Source organism: Aethalodelphis obliquidens, unplaced genomic scaffold, assembly GCF_003676395.1.
Source record: "Aethalodelphis obliquidens isolate GAN/ISIS:26980383/991018 unplaced genomic scaffold, ASM367639v1 scaffold478, whole genome shotgun sequence".
Classification (NCBI taxonomy): Eukaryota; Metazoa; Chordata; class Mammalia; order Artiodactyla; family Delphinidae; genus Aethalodelphis; species Aethalodelphis obliquidens.
The window spans coordinates 1-13,418 of NW_020838392.1; the positions used below are offsets into that span (position 1 = coordinate 1).

The following is a 13,418-nucleotide window of genomic DNA, read 5'->3' on the forward strand; positions in this document are numbered from 1 at the left end:
GGTAGTTATCAATATGTATGTTCCTATTACCATTTTCTTAATTGTTTGGGGTTTGTTATTGTAAGTCTTTTCCTTCTCTTGTGTTTCCTGCCTAAAGAAGTTCCTTTAGTATTTGTTGTAAAGCTGGTTTGGTGGTGCTGAATTCTCTTAGCTTTTGCTTGTCTGTAGAAGTTTTAATTTCTCCGTGGAACCTGAATGACATCCTTGCTGGGTAATCTTGGTTGTAGGTTTTTCCCTTTCATCACTTTAAATATGCCCTTCCACTCCCTTCTGGCTTGCAGAGTTTCTGCTGAAAGATTACCTGTTAAACTTATAGGGATTCCCTTGTATTTTATTTGTTGTTTTTCCCTTGCTGCTTTTAATATTTTTTCTTTGTATTTAATTTTTGATAGTTTGATTAATATGTGTCTTGGCATGTTTCTCCTTGGATTTATCCTGTATAGGACTCTCTGCCCTTCTGGACTTGACTGACTATTTCCTTTCCTATATTAGGGAAGGAATATAGGAAATAATCTCTTCAAATATTTTCTCAGTCCCTTTCTTTTTTTCTTCTCCTTCTGGGACCCCTACAATTCTCATGTTGGTGTGTTTAATGTTGTCTCAGAGGTCTCTGAGACTGTCCTCAATTCTTTTCATTCTTTTTTCTTTTTTCTGCTCTGTGGTAGTTATCTCCACTATTTTACCTTCCAGGTCACTTATCCGTTCTTCTGCCTCAGTTATTCTGCTATTGGTTCCTTACAGAGAATTTTTAATTTCATTTATTGTGTTGTTCATCATTGTTTGTTTAGTCTTTAGTTCTTCTAGGTCCTTGTTAAACGTTTCTTGTATTTTCTCCATTCTATTTCCACGATTTTGTATCATCTTTACTATTATTACTCTGAATTCTTTTTCAGGTAGACTGCCTATTTCCTCTTCATTTGTTTGATGCGGTGGGTTTTTACCTTGCTCCTTCATCTGCTGTGTATTTCTCTGTCTTCTCATTTTGCTTAATTTATTGTGTTTAGAGTCTCCTTTTCACAGGCTGCAGGTTCGTAGTTCGCATTGTTTTTGGTGTCTCCCCCCAGTGGGTAAGTTTGGTTCAGTGGGTTGTGTAGGCTTCCTGGTGGAGGCGACTAGTGACTGTGTTTTGGTGGATAATGCTGGATCTTGTTTTTCTGGTGGGCAGGACCGCATCCGGTGGTGTGTTTTAGGGTGTCTGTGAACTTAGTATGATTTTAGGCATCCTCTCTGCTAATGGGTGGGGTTGTGTTCCTGTCTTGCTAGTTGTTTGGAATGGAGTGTCCAGCACAGTATCTTGCTGGTTGTTGAGTGGAGCTGGGTCTTAGTGTTGCGATGGAGATCTCTGGGAGAGCTTTTGCTGTTCGATATTTCATGGAGCCGGGAGGTCTCTGGTGGACCAATGTCCTGAACTCGGCTCTCCCACCTCAGGGGCTCAGGCCTGACTCCTGGCCGGAGCACCAAGACCCTGTAAGCCACTCGGCTGCTAATGCTGGAGGGTATCCTGCAGAGGCGGGGGGTGGGTAGGGCTCGGCTGGGGCTCACGGCCAGGACAAGGATCTGGGAGCAGAAGTTCTCTGTTATTCTTTGAATATTAGATGTAGTGCAGATATACGTTGTGATTGTAAAACGTAGAGTCATTTGCTTTAATAGTTCTCTGAATGTCTTTGGAATTTGACAAGCTTTCCCAGAACACAAGCCTGAAGAGAAAGCCAGTAATAGCCTGCATGTTAAACTGAACTCTCAAGAACTAATTTGGGGCCCACTTTAGCATAGACTAATAGATGATCAACGCCTTAGAGTTCTATTGTATTACCTAGGACAGGGTCACATTTGTTTTAATTACGACAGGAAACATTTTTTGAATGTATGTAGCCTTCGGAAAAAAAAAAAAAGTCTCAGAATTACCTGTCCCTCAACAATGTAACTTCCAAAAGTAACATATTTTGATTGCAAAATGTCTACTTAGGGACAGAATTAGCTGAGTTACTATATGAGATTGTCACCTATTTAGATAGTTAAATGTTGGCATATAGGATCATATATTTTTAAAATATGACCTTAATGTTAGTTAAACTCTTGCTTCTCTCTGAAAGCAGTTAGAGAGCATTGCCAGTAATTGATTCGAGTCATTCCAATTTTGTTAACAGTGCTTCTGTATCATCATGATATCTATATATAAACACAGGTTTGTTTCATTTTTGAATGGGTTGATTTCTACTCAGAAGAATAGAAATTACCATCCATGCTTTGACCTACTGAAAGTAGTCTTTATGGTTCCTCAAAGTTGTTCCAGCTAATCCAGACTTTAGAAATGTTATTTGGAAGCATAAGCATTAATACCATGGGGTAGTATATAGTAATATGGCAAAGAGAACTCAGAACAATATGCTTAGTATCAAAAATATTGAGAGAGTGGATTAGGGGGAAATTTTTATCTTTGCTTTCTTTACAGCTCTGCCATGAAGTAAAGCTTCGGAGGAAAATCAACATGAGTGAACGTGCGATTATTGATCTTGATCGTGAAAAGGCCATTCAAGACAAAATGATGGAATCTTCTCCAAATTATCCCAATTCAAGACAATGTGAATTTACAGGGATGAATCACAGGGATGGTCTGGGGAAGAAAGGTAAAACACAGCAGCGCTTACTCAGTGAAAGGAATCAAATGTGTAAGGAACAAAAAACAATCAAAAAATCAAAAGTAGGGTTAATGGATTCTGTGGCCGCAGACAACCAAAAGGAATGTGAGACCCCGCCTGACCTGAGGACTTCTGAGGAAGAGAACAAGAGGTGCTCTGGTGCCCTCAACACAGTAAGTAAGCCAGGATTGGCCTAGAACTGTTTCTAAAGACATATTTACATTTCAAAGGGCTAACATGCTATTGCTTATATGTATAAAGGCTCTTGAAGAACTTGCCAAAGTTAGTGAAGAATTATGCAACTTTCAAGAGGAAATTCGAAAGCGTTCTAACCACAGAAGGTAGGCTGGTACATCTATGATGATTTTTATGTTGGAAAATCAAAAAGAATGTTGTTTTTAGTTAATGAATCCAAACTTCCTTTAGCATCTAACACTTTGTTAGTGAGAATTAATAATGCTGTTAAAATACGTTATCTTAGGAGATAAAAACTTAAATTGTATGTTTCTCTGTTCACTAATTCTTAAAGCAAATCTTCTAGTTCTCTTTGTAGTTTGACTCTTAGGCGTACTTTACTTTTTTGGTGTTTAGTGAAATACTAACCGTAATAACTTAACAAGTATACTCCAATGGAGTTCTTTTTTATTTTGAGTATTTGGCCAGTGGAAGAGTATACTGGGTTAATCTAGTTAAATACATCTTTAAACTATGTCAAATTTAACAATGGTGTTTTAATTATATAATGATGTTCTACTGAAACATTTTGAGCCATTTATTTTTCTACATTTATTATATATATAATGGAAGCATTCATAATTTTCAGAATAACATATTATAAATATGTACACACATACATATTTATACAGTGCTGTAAAACATGCTCTTTCAGTTCAGAAGCACCCTTATAACTGTAAGGGTAGGTTTTAGCCAAGTTGAAAAATAAATTGGAATTCTCTACAAGTTAAGTAAAGATGGATTGTTCTAAGATCACCATTGATCTCCTAGTGGGGCAGTATACTTCTCTTAGAAGCTATAGGAATGTGGACCCTTATTTTTCTTTAGCTTTTTGGAAGCTCAGAGAGAATTTTTGTACTGACTTACAACAGATTTTCTTACCCAACCATGATTTTTACATAATTTTGCCTTCCACTTTTCCACTGAGCTTTTGCCTACTACTCTCTGCTAATGGGTATTTGTCTGCACTTTATTGTAAGCTATCTCGTAATATAAGTTGAAGAGATATAAATGTGATTTATATGTATCAATATGATTAATTAATGTTAATTTGTGAACCCACATTCTTGCAATATTTAGGTTTTTGTTTCAATAATTCTTACTTGCCAATTTGTTTTTACAAACCACACCTGGTATAAAGTTCTCACTGCCACTTATTGCCTTTCGAGAAAAGCTCAAAATCCTTAGTATGTAATTCAAAGTCATTACAGTTTGACCTAATATTTCTCTTTTATTTGCCGTCATCTTTCCCACTTTTTTATATTCCATCCACACCAGAGTACTCACTGTTCCTTGAATAGCCACACTATTTGTACTGCAGCTCTCTTTTGCTTATATGTCCTTTACTCATAAAATTTAAAAAAAGATGATCACTTTTCTTTTATGCCCAAATAACACCTTCCATTTGGTATTGCTCATGTTTGTTTGCGCTTTGATTCAGATTTCTGTCACACTACTTAGAATGTTATTTCAAATTCAAGGGGAGGAGTTTGAGCTCAGATGTTATAAATAGGAATTCAGTAGGCAAAGTGGATATAAGGAAATGGCAAGAGAAAACCTATAGAAGTGGGAACGCCAATAGCAGACACCCATGAGACTACACACAGTCGAGTCTGAGTGTAGGTGAAGTTTAGGTAATAGAAAAAAATGAGAGATACAGTTAAAAAGGTAGCTTGGGTCAGACTATGTATATAGTGTTGAATACAACACTGAGAGGTGGGCTTTATGCTGCAGTAGGGACTTGAAGTTTTGTACTATGGGATTTATATAAAAATAATGTTTAAGGAAGTTGTGACTCCTTTTCCTATAACAGAATCCATTGCTTTAGCTCCAGTGTCTTTTAAGAGTTTATCGTAGGGCTTCCCTGGTGGCGCAGTGGTTGAGAGTCCGCCTGCCGATGCAGGGGACGCGGGTTCGTGCCCCGGTCCGGGAAGATCCCACATGCCGCGGAGCGGCTGGGCCCGTGAGCCATGGCCGCTGAGCCTGCGTGTCCGGAGCCTGTGCTCCACAAAGGGAGAGGCCACAACAGTGAGAGGCCCGCGTACTGCAAAAAAAAAAAAAAAAAAAAAAGCTTAGCATAAATAAAGTCATCACTAATATACCCTGTTTTATAATTGTCTAGGATGAAGTCAGATTCTTTTCTCCAGGAAACACCAGTTGTAACTAATATGCCTTATGGAGATCACACAATCAACAACAACCAGTGCATTACTCCAACCAGTTTAGAAAAAGAGAAAAAGAAAAATAGAAAGAATCTGAGCTGTACTGATGTTTTCCAAAACAATTCTAAGAAAAAAGGTGGAATTGATAAAACTGATCTGCAAAGAAATGAAACCCCACCAGTTCCTCCTCCAAGAAGTACATCTCGAAATTTTCCCAGCTCATGTTCTGCACAAGCCCATGAAAGTTTGAAGGAAAGTTCAGACCACAATGGCTGGGTGGCCCAAGAAGGTCAAGGCAAAAAGAACTGCAACCCTCATTTCCTGTGGAGGCACGACGAGATGCTTACGCTGTGTCTAAATGAAAGGAAGACTTTGAAAGATGGTATCACAGTTTCTTCTTTGGCACCAGAAACCAAAATAGATAAAAAGCCTTCATGTAATGAAAATGTTGGACTTACCGTGTGGTCATGCGACACTGGGATTGGTGCAAAAAATAGCCCCTCTACACCATGGTTCCAGAAAGCCTGCTCTATTCCCAATAAGCCAAAATATGAAAAGGTGATTCCAGATCACCCTGCTAAATGTCATCCTGATCTTCACATAAGCAATGTCTGTAGCTCCTTGGTGACACAGAGCAGCAGCCCGCTGAGAAGTTTCAGTTGTGGCTTTGAAAGGACTACTAGGAATGAAAAGCTGGCAGCAAAGACTGATGAATTTAACAGAATCGTATTTAGAACAAATAGAAATTGTCATGCAGTACAGCAAAGTCAAAGCTACTCAGAACCATCTGAAGATCTTCAGCCCTGTGATACTTCAATTTCTTGCACGGATAACATCTCAGAAAGTGACAGTGTTTCTGACATTCTGAAAACCAGTGCCCCCATGCCTGTGCCCAGGGAAAATGTGCATGATAATTCCACCAAAAAACCCACAACAGGCCTATTCAGACAAATGCAGGAACACATAAGCCCTAGCAGTTACCGGAATATGCTCCACGAGCATGACTGGAGACCAAGTAACTTGTCTGGCCGACCAAGGTCAGCTGATCCCAGGTCAAATTATGGTGTGGTGGAAAAGCTGCTGAAAACCTATGAGACATCAGCGGGGTCCGCATTGCAAAATTCTAAATGCTTCCAGGCTAATTGGACCAAATGTAATTCTGAGGTCAGTGGTGGAGCCACATTAAGTCAGCATTTTAAAAAGCTCCAAATAGAACAAGAGCTTCAGCAAAAGCCAGCTATGTGTGGAGCACAGCAAGTGAGGCAAGGAGCAGATCGGAAAAAGGTAACTGAGGTGAGAAAGAAATTTAACATATTTTGGTAGAACTGCATCCATATTTAGCAATAGCTCAGAGTTCAGTCAGTTGCCCATTCATGTAAATAGAACGTAGGCACGTGTTTTGACATCTTCTTAGTTCCTTGACCCTTCATTTGTGAATAAATATAAACCTTAGAGTTGTAACTCAACATGAACTTTTAAAAGCATAGTTTTTAAGTCTGGGTTTAGCACATTATAACTTTTATTTAAATTCTGAAATGGCACAACACAATCTAATAAATTAAATTCTTAAGAACCTCAAAAAGATCAAATGTTTGCTGTGCTTCTTTCTTGAAAAAACATTCTGAATGTTCATCTGTTCATTTATAGAATCTTATCCTGTTAAAGTGTTTATATTTTTAAAAGTACGTGGGAGGTATTTATAAATAACTTGTACTTTTCGGTTATTAGCTATGGTTGGTTCAGTCATTCCCAGAATTTGATTCATGTTCTTCCTCAGGGGATTAGTCACATGAATATGAGTTTGTGAAAAAAAATCATTTAAAATAGTGCCTTATGCAGTTCTCTTATTGTGGAGCTAAAAGGCAGTATATGAAAAGAAAAATAATAGTATAGCGTAAAAAAAATTAAGGTCATTATTATTTGTATAAATTCTTTGTGTGGAAATTGCCTGCCCCCCCCAAAAATGGGTATTTAAATAAACTGTTATCCTTTATTCCAGTTTGCTTGCAAAAGAGTATAATTTTAGAGGAGAAAAAGAGGTTGAAGAGATTTGTGTTTACAATGAAGAGCTATCCATCAGCACATTTTATGCATAATTTATAAAAAGTTACAAGGTGACATACTGTTATAATTAGCCAATGCTTTGAAAATCCTGGTTTTACATAGTGCGATGTATATGCACCATTGTTTTAAACGAGGCAGATTGCCTCCTTCTTGTGTAAGAAATTATTTTTATGAGGCTTTCAAGCCCTACAAAAGTATCAGTTTACATATAGTTTATCAGAAATTTTGCCTGTTTGCCCAAAGTACAAATAATTAATCCTGCTTTTCTATTTCTGTTTTTTTTAGTTGAGCCCATAAATACCTGTAAGGTCCTGTGGCTTCAGATGGGAAATGAAAGCACATATACAATCATCCGCCAAAATTCTCATGAACAAATATTACTAAATATCTCCTATTTTTGTACTGATAGGAGGTTTGGGAAGGGTCCTCTGCTGTCGATCGTTAAGAGTAGTTCTCCATCCCTCCCCCCCAGGAACAGGTTTACAAAAATAAGACTCCAAGGAGAGAAAAAGCAAATACAGGTTACTTTCATAGAAATAAAGGTTGTACTTACTGCCCGTCTCAGGTGAAAGAGCACAGGCTTTGTTAAGAAGGTCAATAAGAATCAAAGTACAAAATGTGTCATGAAAGCTTTTTAACTGTTTCTTAATGGCAAGAGTCCTAGAATGCTTTTCTTCCATTAAAATAAAAAGAAAGAGAAGTAGGAAGAAATGAAAGAAAGCGAAGGGAAGAGAAGGGAAAAGTTTTCAGTCTTCGGAAGATACCCAAGATAGATCGCAACTCTTTCTTAGCAAATAGAATGAAGTTATATTTTAAAGTATTTTGATGATAATTTTGAAAGTGTTTAGAGATAGTAACAGTGGTTCTTAGTGGAAAAAAAAGATAGCATCAGACAACACATTTGGTGGTTTGTGTGTCTTTTGCTTATGATCTCTAAAAGTATCAACTTGACATAAAATAACTGGACATAAATTAATTCTTCTTTAAATTATTATCTTTAAAAAAAACCCAGTAAAATATCCTAACACTCCACTAAGAAAAACTTTAGTTCTATCATATCAATTTTATCTAACATGAACTTTTGAGTTCTAACATAACATTAACTCATAGTTAGTTCTAAAAAGAAATCAGTTGTATTAAAACTTGTCAGTGTGGAGATCTACAAGATTATCAAATGCCATATTTATAGTAAAAGTGAATTGTTTTGATTAAAACATTCAAGACCAGGAATAGCTTCTTTAATTTTCAATGCTTTTTCTTGCTTGTAAACACGGTAATACAATACATTAATCCTGTAGTTGGGACCCATAATATATTAAGCTCATCGTTGGTGCCTGAATAGTGAGATGAATGTCTTCGTTTGTGTCTTAAGGAGTCCGTGGCAGTGAAATGCTCACATGGAAAAGGATTTTCCCGACCTGCTAGACCAGCAAATCGCCGTCTCCCATCCAGGTGGGCATCCAGATCTCCATCGGCACCCCCTGCCTTGCGGAGAACTGTCCACAACTTTCCCATTTCTCTGCGATCAGAAGCATCGATGGTCTGAGTCTCTGGCCTGGATTGCTGGATTACAAAAGTCCCAGTTGCCAAACAGAGTATTCTGAGTGTTTACAACCAATTCTCTCTCTTCTGTATTTTTCAAGATTACTGGGACAATTGAAATCTTAACTTCCCATCAGTCTTCAGTGTTTTTAATCTATGGAACAATTATCCTCCTGTATTTTGATTTTTTAGATCAGAATTTTTTAATGCCATCCTCATTAATTTGCCAATATGATTTAAGTTGAAACAATGTACTATATTGTATATTCCAACTTTCTTGCAAGTGGCAGAAAGCAAGGTTATTTGCATGGCCGTGTGTTTTGTAGGTGCATGTGTTGATATAGGAAGTATCAGTATGTATTTAGATAAGAAAAACTTATGTGCTAGTGTTGACTTTGAAATTATAACATGTATACCTATATATTCTTTGTGTTTATTTAAAATTTTTAAAAATATACAGTATTATTTATATTTTTTATACCTTTTAATAGGTATCCACTTAAGGCTCTTGAGGTACCTATATTAACTAACCACTTCCTTGGTCTCAACTACATACAAAACTAATTATACATATATCTAACGTTAGTAGATTTCTACAGACGACTCATAGTTCCTTAACCCGTATAAAGATAGACTAATACCATTGATCTCCTTGTTTACTCTTTTAAATAAATAAAAGTGTCACAGGTTTAAACAGATTAGCCTTCTAAAGCAAACATAAAATGTTCACAAAAGCTTTGATATATCATTCAGCAGTCTATTGCGGCTTTCCCTGTATACTTGATCCTCAGAGCCAGCATCCTAAGACTGCTTTATAAACGACGTGACTAAACCATGAATTCATTTTGGCAACTTCAGTAACAAAATACCTTAAATAGGATATAAAAAGAAATTCAATTATGCTGAATTCTACTCTTTGGTAAAATTATAGTAAATTTTTGTTCAGCTACTTTATTTGGAGTCCTACATATTGAGAGGTAAGTTATTCACTTTTTCCTTTTTCTAACCTTTCCCCTAAAATTAGTAGATAAGAGACTAATTCAATTTTTTATTAACAAAGAAAATCAGGAATGATATTTCATTGAGAGCTGAATTATATTTCTTATAGTGTACTACATTAAAAAAGCCTTAAACTAACCTTTGGCATCCATGGGGCAGCATAAGGGGCAGAAACTTTTTTGGGGCCACAGTCCATGAACAGTGAGCATATTATATCTATATTGAGAACTGACAGAAATATGAATGTTGAGGTGCTTGGAATTCTACATGAAAGATCTTAGAAGCAACTTTGCTCTCCATTGTCTCTATGTAAAACCAGCTACATTATTAGACAGTAATTCTATTTAAGCTTTTCTTTTACTAGCAAAAAGGTTAAGGAATTCTTATGGCAAAAGTATTCAAAGAACCTTCTCCTTGTGATACATTCTAACAATTTAGAGAGATTCACTTCATTATACCATGACTTGAGGTAAAGTAATTAATTTTCAAATCCCAGACTGCCTTAAAGGCTCAAGACTGTTGCATGGTGATGGACAGATTCATACTTACCAATAGGAGAGCTTCCAGGAGTTGAGCAGAATTAAACTTCTAGAATGTGAGGTTGGAGCAGATGATAAGTAAAGGCTATAGATCCAGTCTTTTAATTCTTGTTTCTTTCAGGAATATCCTTTTCCATAGGAAGACTATCAGAGAAAAGTAACCTGGACGTCAAATGATGTCACTCATATAATATGCTTTTCATCTAGAAGGGAGAAAACACTGGGGAGGTGGTAGCCTATGGCATAAAATGATGGACCTGGTAGGAAGATTCTGCTGTGTAACACTGGAGAGCCTGCCCAAGGGCTGTGTGACACAGCTGCTCCTCTCCTTCACTGCATTCCAGGTAGTCTGATGTGGATCTGTGGTTCCTAACTTGAATTACAAGTCAGAATATTGAAGATTGTTTTTTAAATTAGATCCTGACCTCACCCCATAATTACTAAAGCAGAATTTCCAAGGGTGGGGAGGGAATCTTGAGTCCTTAATGAAACAAAGCAAAATATTTGATGATTAGGGAGATTTGGAAGCAGTGACATTGATTCATACCCCAGTGGATGGGCACCATTGGGTAGTCATGTTACTTCTCTGGAACTTGCCTTTGTTATCTGTAAATTAAAAGGGTAATATTGTCAGGCATCACAATCTTATGCCACTTGTTCTAACCATTTGAATGAAAGAGGGGAACACGTTTTAACATCTTGTGTTGACAAAAATCATAGAATATTAGAGCTGAAAAAAACTTAGCATCTAGTCCAACTCCTTGATTGTAAAGACGGAAAAACTAAAACAAAGATTATTTGAATGTTCTGTTTTCTCTCTTTAAATATTTTACAATTTTTATGGAAAAACCTACGAGTTAAATGGAAATTATCCTTGAAAATACATGTTTGATGTATCGTGATTTTTAACCAGTAGTTTTTCTACTTTGGATGGACACTTTCTTCCCAACATACCCTTTATTATGCCATCATTGCTGGATTTAAGGGATTTGTAAACATTTCAGGAGCACTTGATTAGAAGTTTCCCCTGGCAGACTTTTTGGGGGTGGGATATCTTATATTATTTCAATAGAGGGTTATTGATATTATAGGTTGATCTCAGAAAGGAATAAGAATGAGGCAGAGAAGAGTGCTTGAGTTTCTGTGGGTGTGCGTGTGTGCACACGCGTGCACAACCCTTGCCCGAGTTCTCCATATTCCCTTATGCCCGAAGCCAAATATAAATGATGTTGCATAATTCATTTTATCAAAAATTATCTGTAACTTTCATTTATTTTTACATAGACAACGAAGATGATGAGATATTAACATGCACAAAACGTGATTTACCTCTACATAGAGGATTTAGCCAGACTCCATGTCATCCTGAGAAAACATCTGGACCTAAAAAAGGAGAATCTGCTTTCCTACAAAGATTTTTTTAATTATTTTGAGGCACACTTGCTGACAAACAACTACTTGATAATAAAATCTCTTCAGTCATTAGAAGCTATCAAGTAAAATGGGTGGGGAAACACTTGCTGTGGTATCGGTATACGTGAGGAACCTTTTTATTTTCCTCCTTTTCTGGTGAAACTCCAGCTGAGAGTTTTTTAAAGTCTAAATTCAAATATGTACACAGTTCAACCTAGCTTCTCCTAAAATGTTTCTAGATAGTAGAGTCTAAAGACAAAGCCTGCCTGATTCCTACACCCGGCCGTAGGACAACACATCTAGTTTCTCATGTACTGACACCATTTTCTGCCCATTTTTCTGCTTATTGAATCCGATTAAGTTTTGTTTGAAAAAGGAATACTCCTCTGAAATTTTCTTTTACATGATGAAATTAGTTAAATTAATTTTAGGCATATTACAATTTCTAATATAGTACGATTTTACTTCAAATTCTGCACATTTCTTCTTAAATAACAAGTACCTTTATCAGAATCTAGAACCATGACTTACTCATTTTACTATAGCTCAGAATATATGCTCCTTCAAAAAATGAGCTTCGTGAAGCAAAAAAATCAAAGCAAAGAAAAAAACTTGGGGGAGGAGTTTTAAGGCAAGTGTCTACTCAACATTTTTTCATCTTTGTCTCAGTGGGAAAAAAAATCATAAGACTTAAAATCCGACATATATTACAATGATCTCATGAATCCAACAGGTAAGACCAGCAAATTCTGAAAAAAAAAAATTCTGCTTATATGAAGCTGTGATGGAGTCTAGAAATGAGAGAAGAATCTAGAATAGGAAGGACCTTAGAAACCACACAGAGCATTCTCATCTAGAGGAGAGAAACCCGAAACTTGGAGAGGTCTCCATGGCTGCCAGGGTTATAGGGCCAGGAACCCAGCCAGATACAAACACCAGTGGTTTGCCTCCTTGTACACCCGTGTGCATCTGGGACTTGATGGTTTTCAAAGCACATTCATATGCCTTGACTTATTTACTTCTTAACAACAAGCTTCAAGGCAGCCATTGTGATTTCTCATTACAGAAGGAAAAATTAAATAGCCAAGATAATAGAATAAATATTTCCCAAGATAATGTTTAGAAATAAGTAGGTGGCTCTTCGACTCTTAGTTCAGGTTCTTTTCCCAAAGAAGAGAAGAGGAAGGCAAAGAGTGAATAGTTCCTTTTCACTTATGTTTTATGCATGACAATGGAATTGTTTATTTTGCTTTCATTGAGAATTTCTCTTAATTTTTTTATTAACATCTTTATCAGAGTATAATTGCTTTACAAGGGTGTGTTAGTTTCAGCTTCATAACAAAGTGAATCAGCTATACATATACATATATACCCATATCTCCTCCTTCTTGCGTTTCCCTCCCACCTTCCCTATCCCACCCCTCTAGGTGTTCACAAAGCACCGAGCTGATCTCCCTGTGCTATGCGGCTACTTCCCACTAGCTAGCTATTTTATATTTGGTAGTGTATATATTTCCATGCCCGTCTCTCACTTTGTCCCAGCTTCCCCTTCCCCCTCCCCGTGTCCTCAAGTCCATTCTCTACTTCTGCACCTTTATTCTGATCCTGCCCCTAGGTTCTTCAGAACCATTTTTGTTTGCTTGTTAGATTCTACATATATGTGTTAGCATACGGTATTTGTTTTTCTCTTTCTGACTTAATTCACTCTGTATGACAGTCTCTAGGTCCATCCACATCACTACAAATAACTCAGTTTCATTTCTTTTTATGGCTGAGTAATATTCCATTGTATATATGTGCCACACCTTCTTTATCCATTCATCTGT

General features: G+C 36.8%; 1 protein-coding gene across 1 annotated transcript; it reads left to right on the forward strand.

The window, feature by feature from the left end:
* Positions 1-1,595: 1,595 nt before the first annotated feature.
* On the forward strand, positions 1,596-7,566 carry LOC113616775 (uncharacterized protein KIAA0408-like). The gene is made up of 4 exons (XM_027100149.1): positions 1,596-2,812; positions 2,901-2,980; positions 4,996-6,328; positions 7,035-7,566. Exons 1-4 carry the CDS (start codon positions 2,489-2,491, stop codon positions 7,053-7,055), a joined length of 1,758 nt encoding a protein of 585 aa, XP_026955950.1. The 5' UTR covers positions 1,596-2,488; the 3' UTR covers positions 7,056-7,566.
* The last annotated feature ends 5,852 nt before the right edge of the window (positions 7,567-13,418 follow it).

Bases quoted from the DNA above. Each gene is read 5' to 3' on its own strand.
- LOC113616775 (XM_027100149.1), top strand. From the start codon at position 2,489: ATGAGTGAACGTGCGATTATTGATCTTGATCGTGAAAAGGCCATTCAA. The intron at 2,813-2,900 runs GTAAGTAAGCCA...ATATGTATAAAG, and splicing joins GCTCTGGTGCCCTCAACACA to GCTCTTGAAGAACTTGCCAA. The intron at 2,981-4,995 runs GTAGGCTGGTAC...ATAATTGTCTAG, and splicing joins AAGCGTTCTAACCACAGAAG to GATGAAGTCAGATTCTTTTC.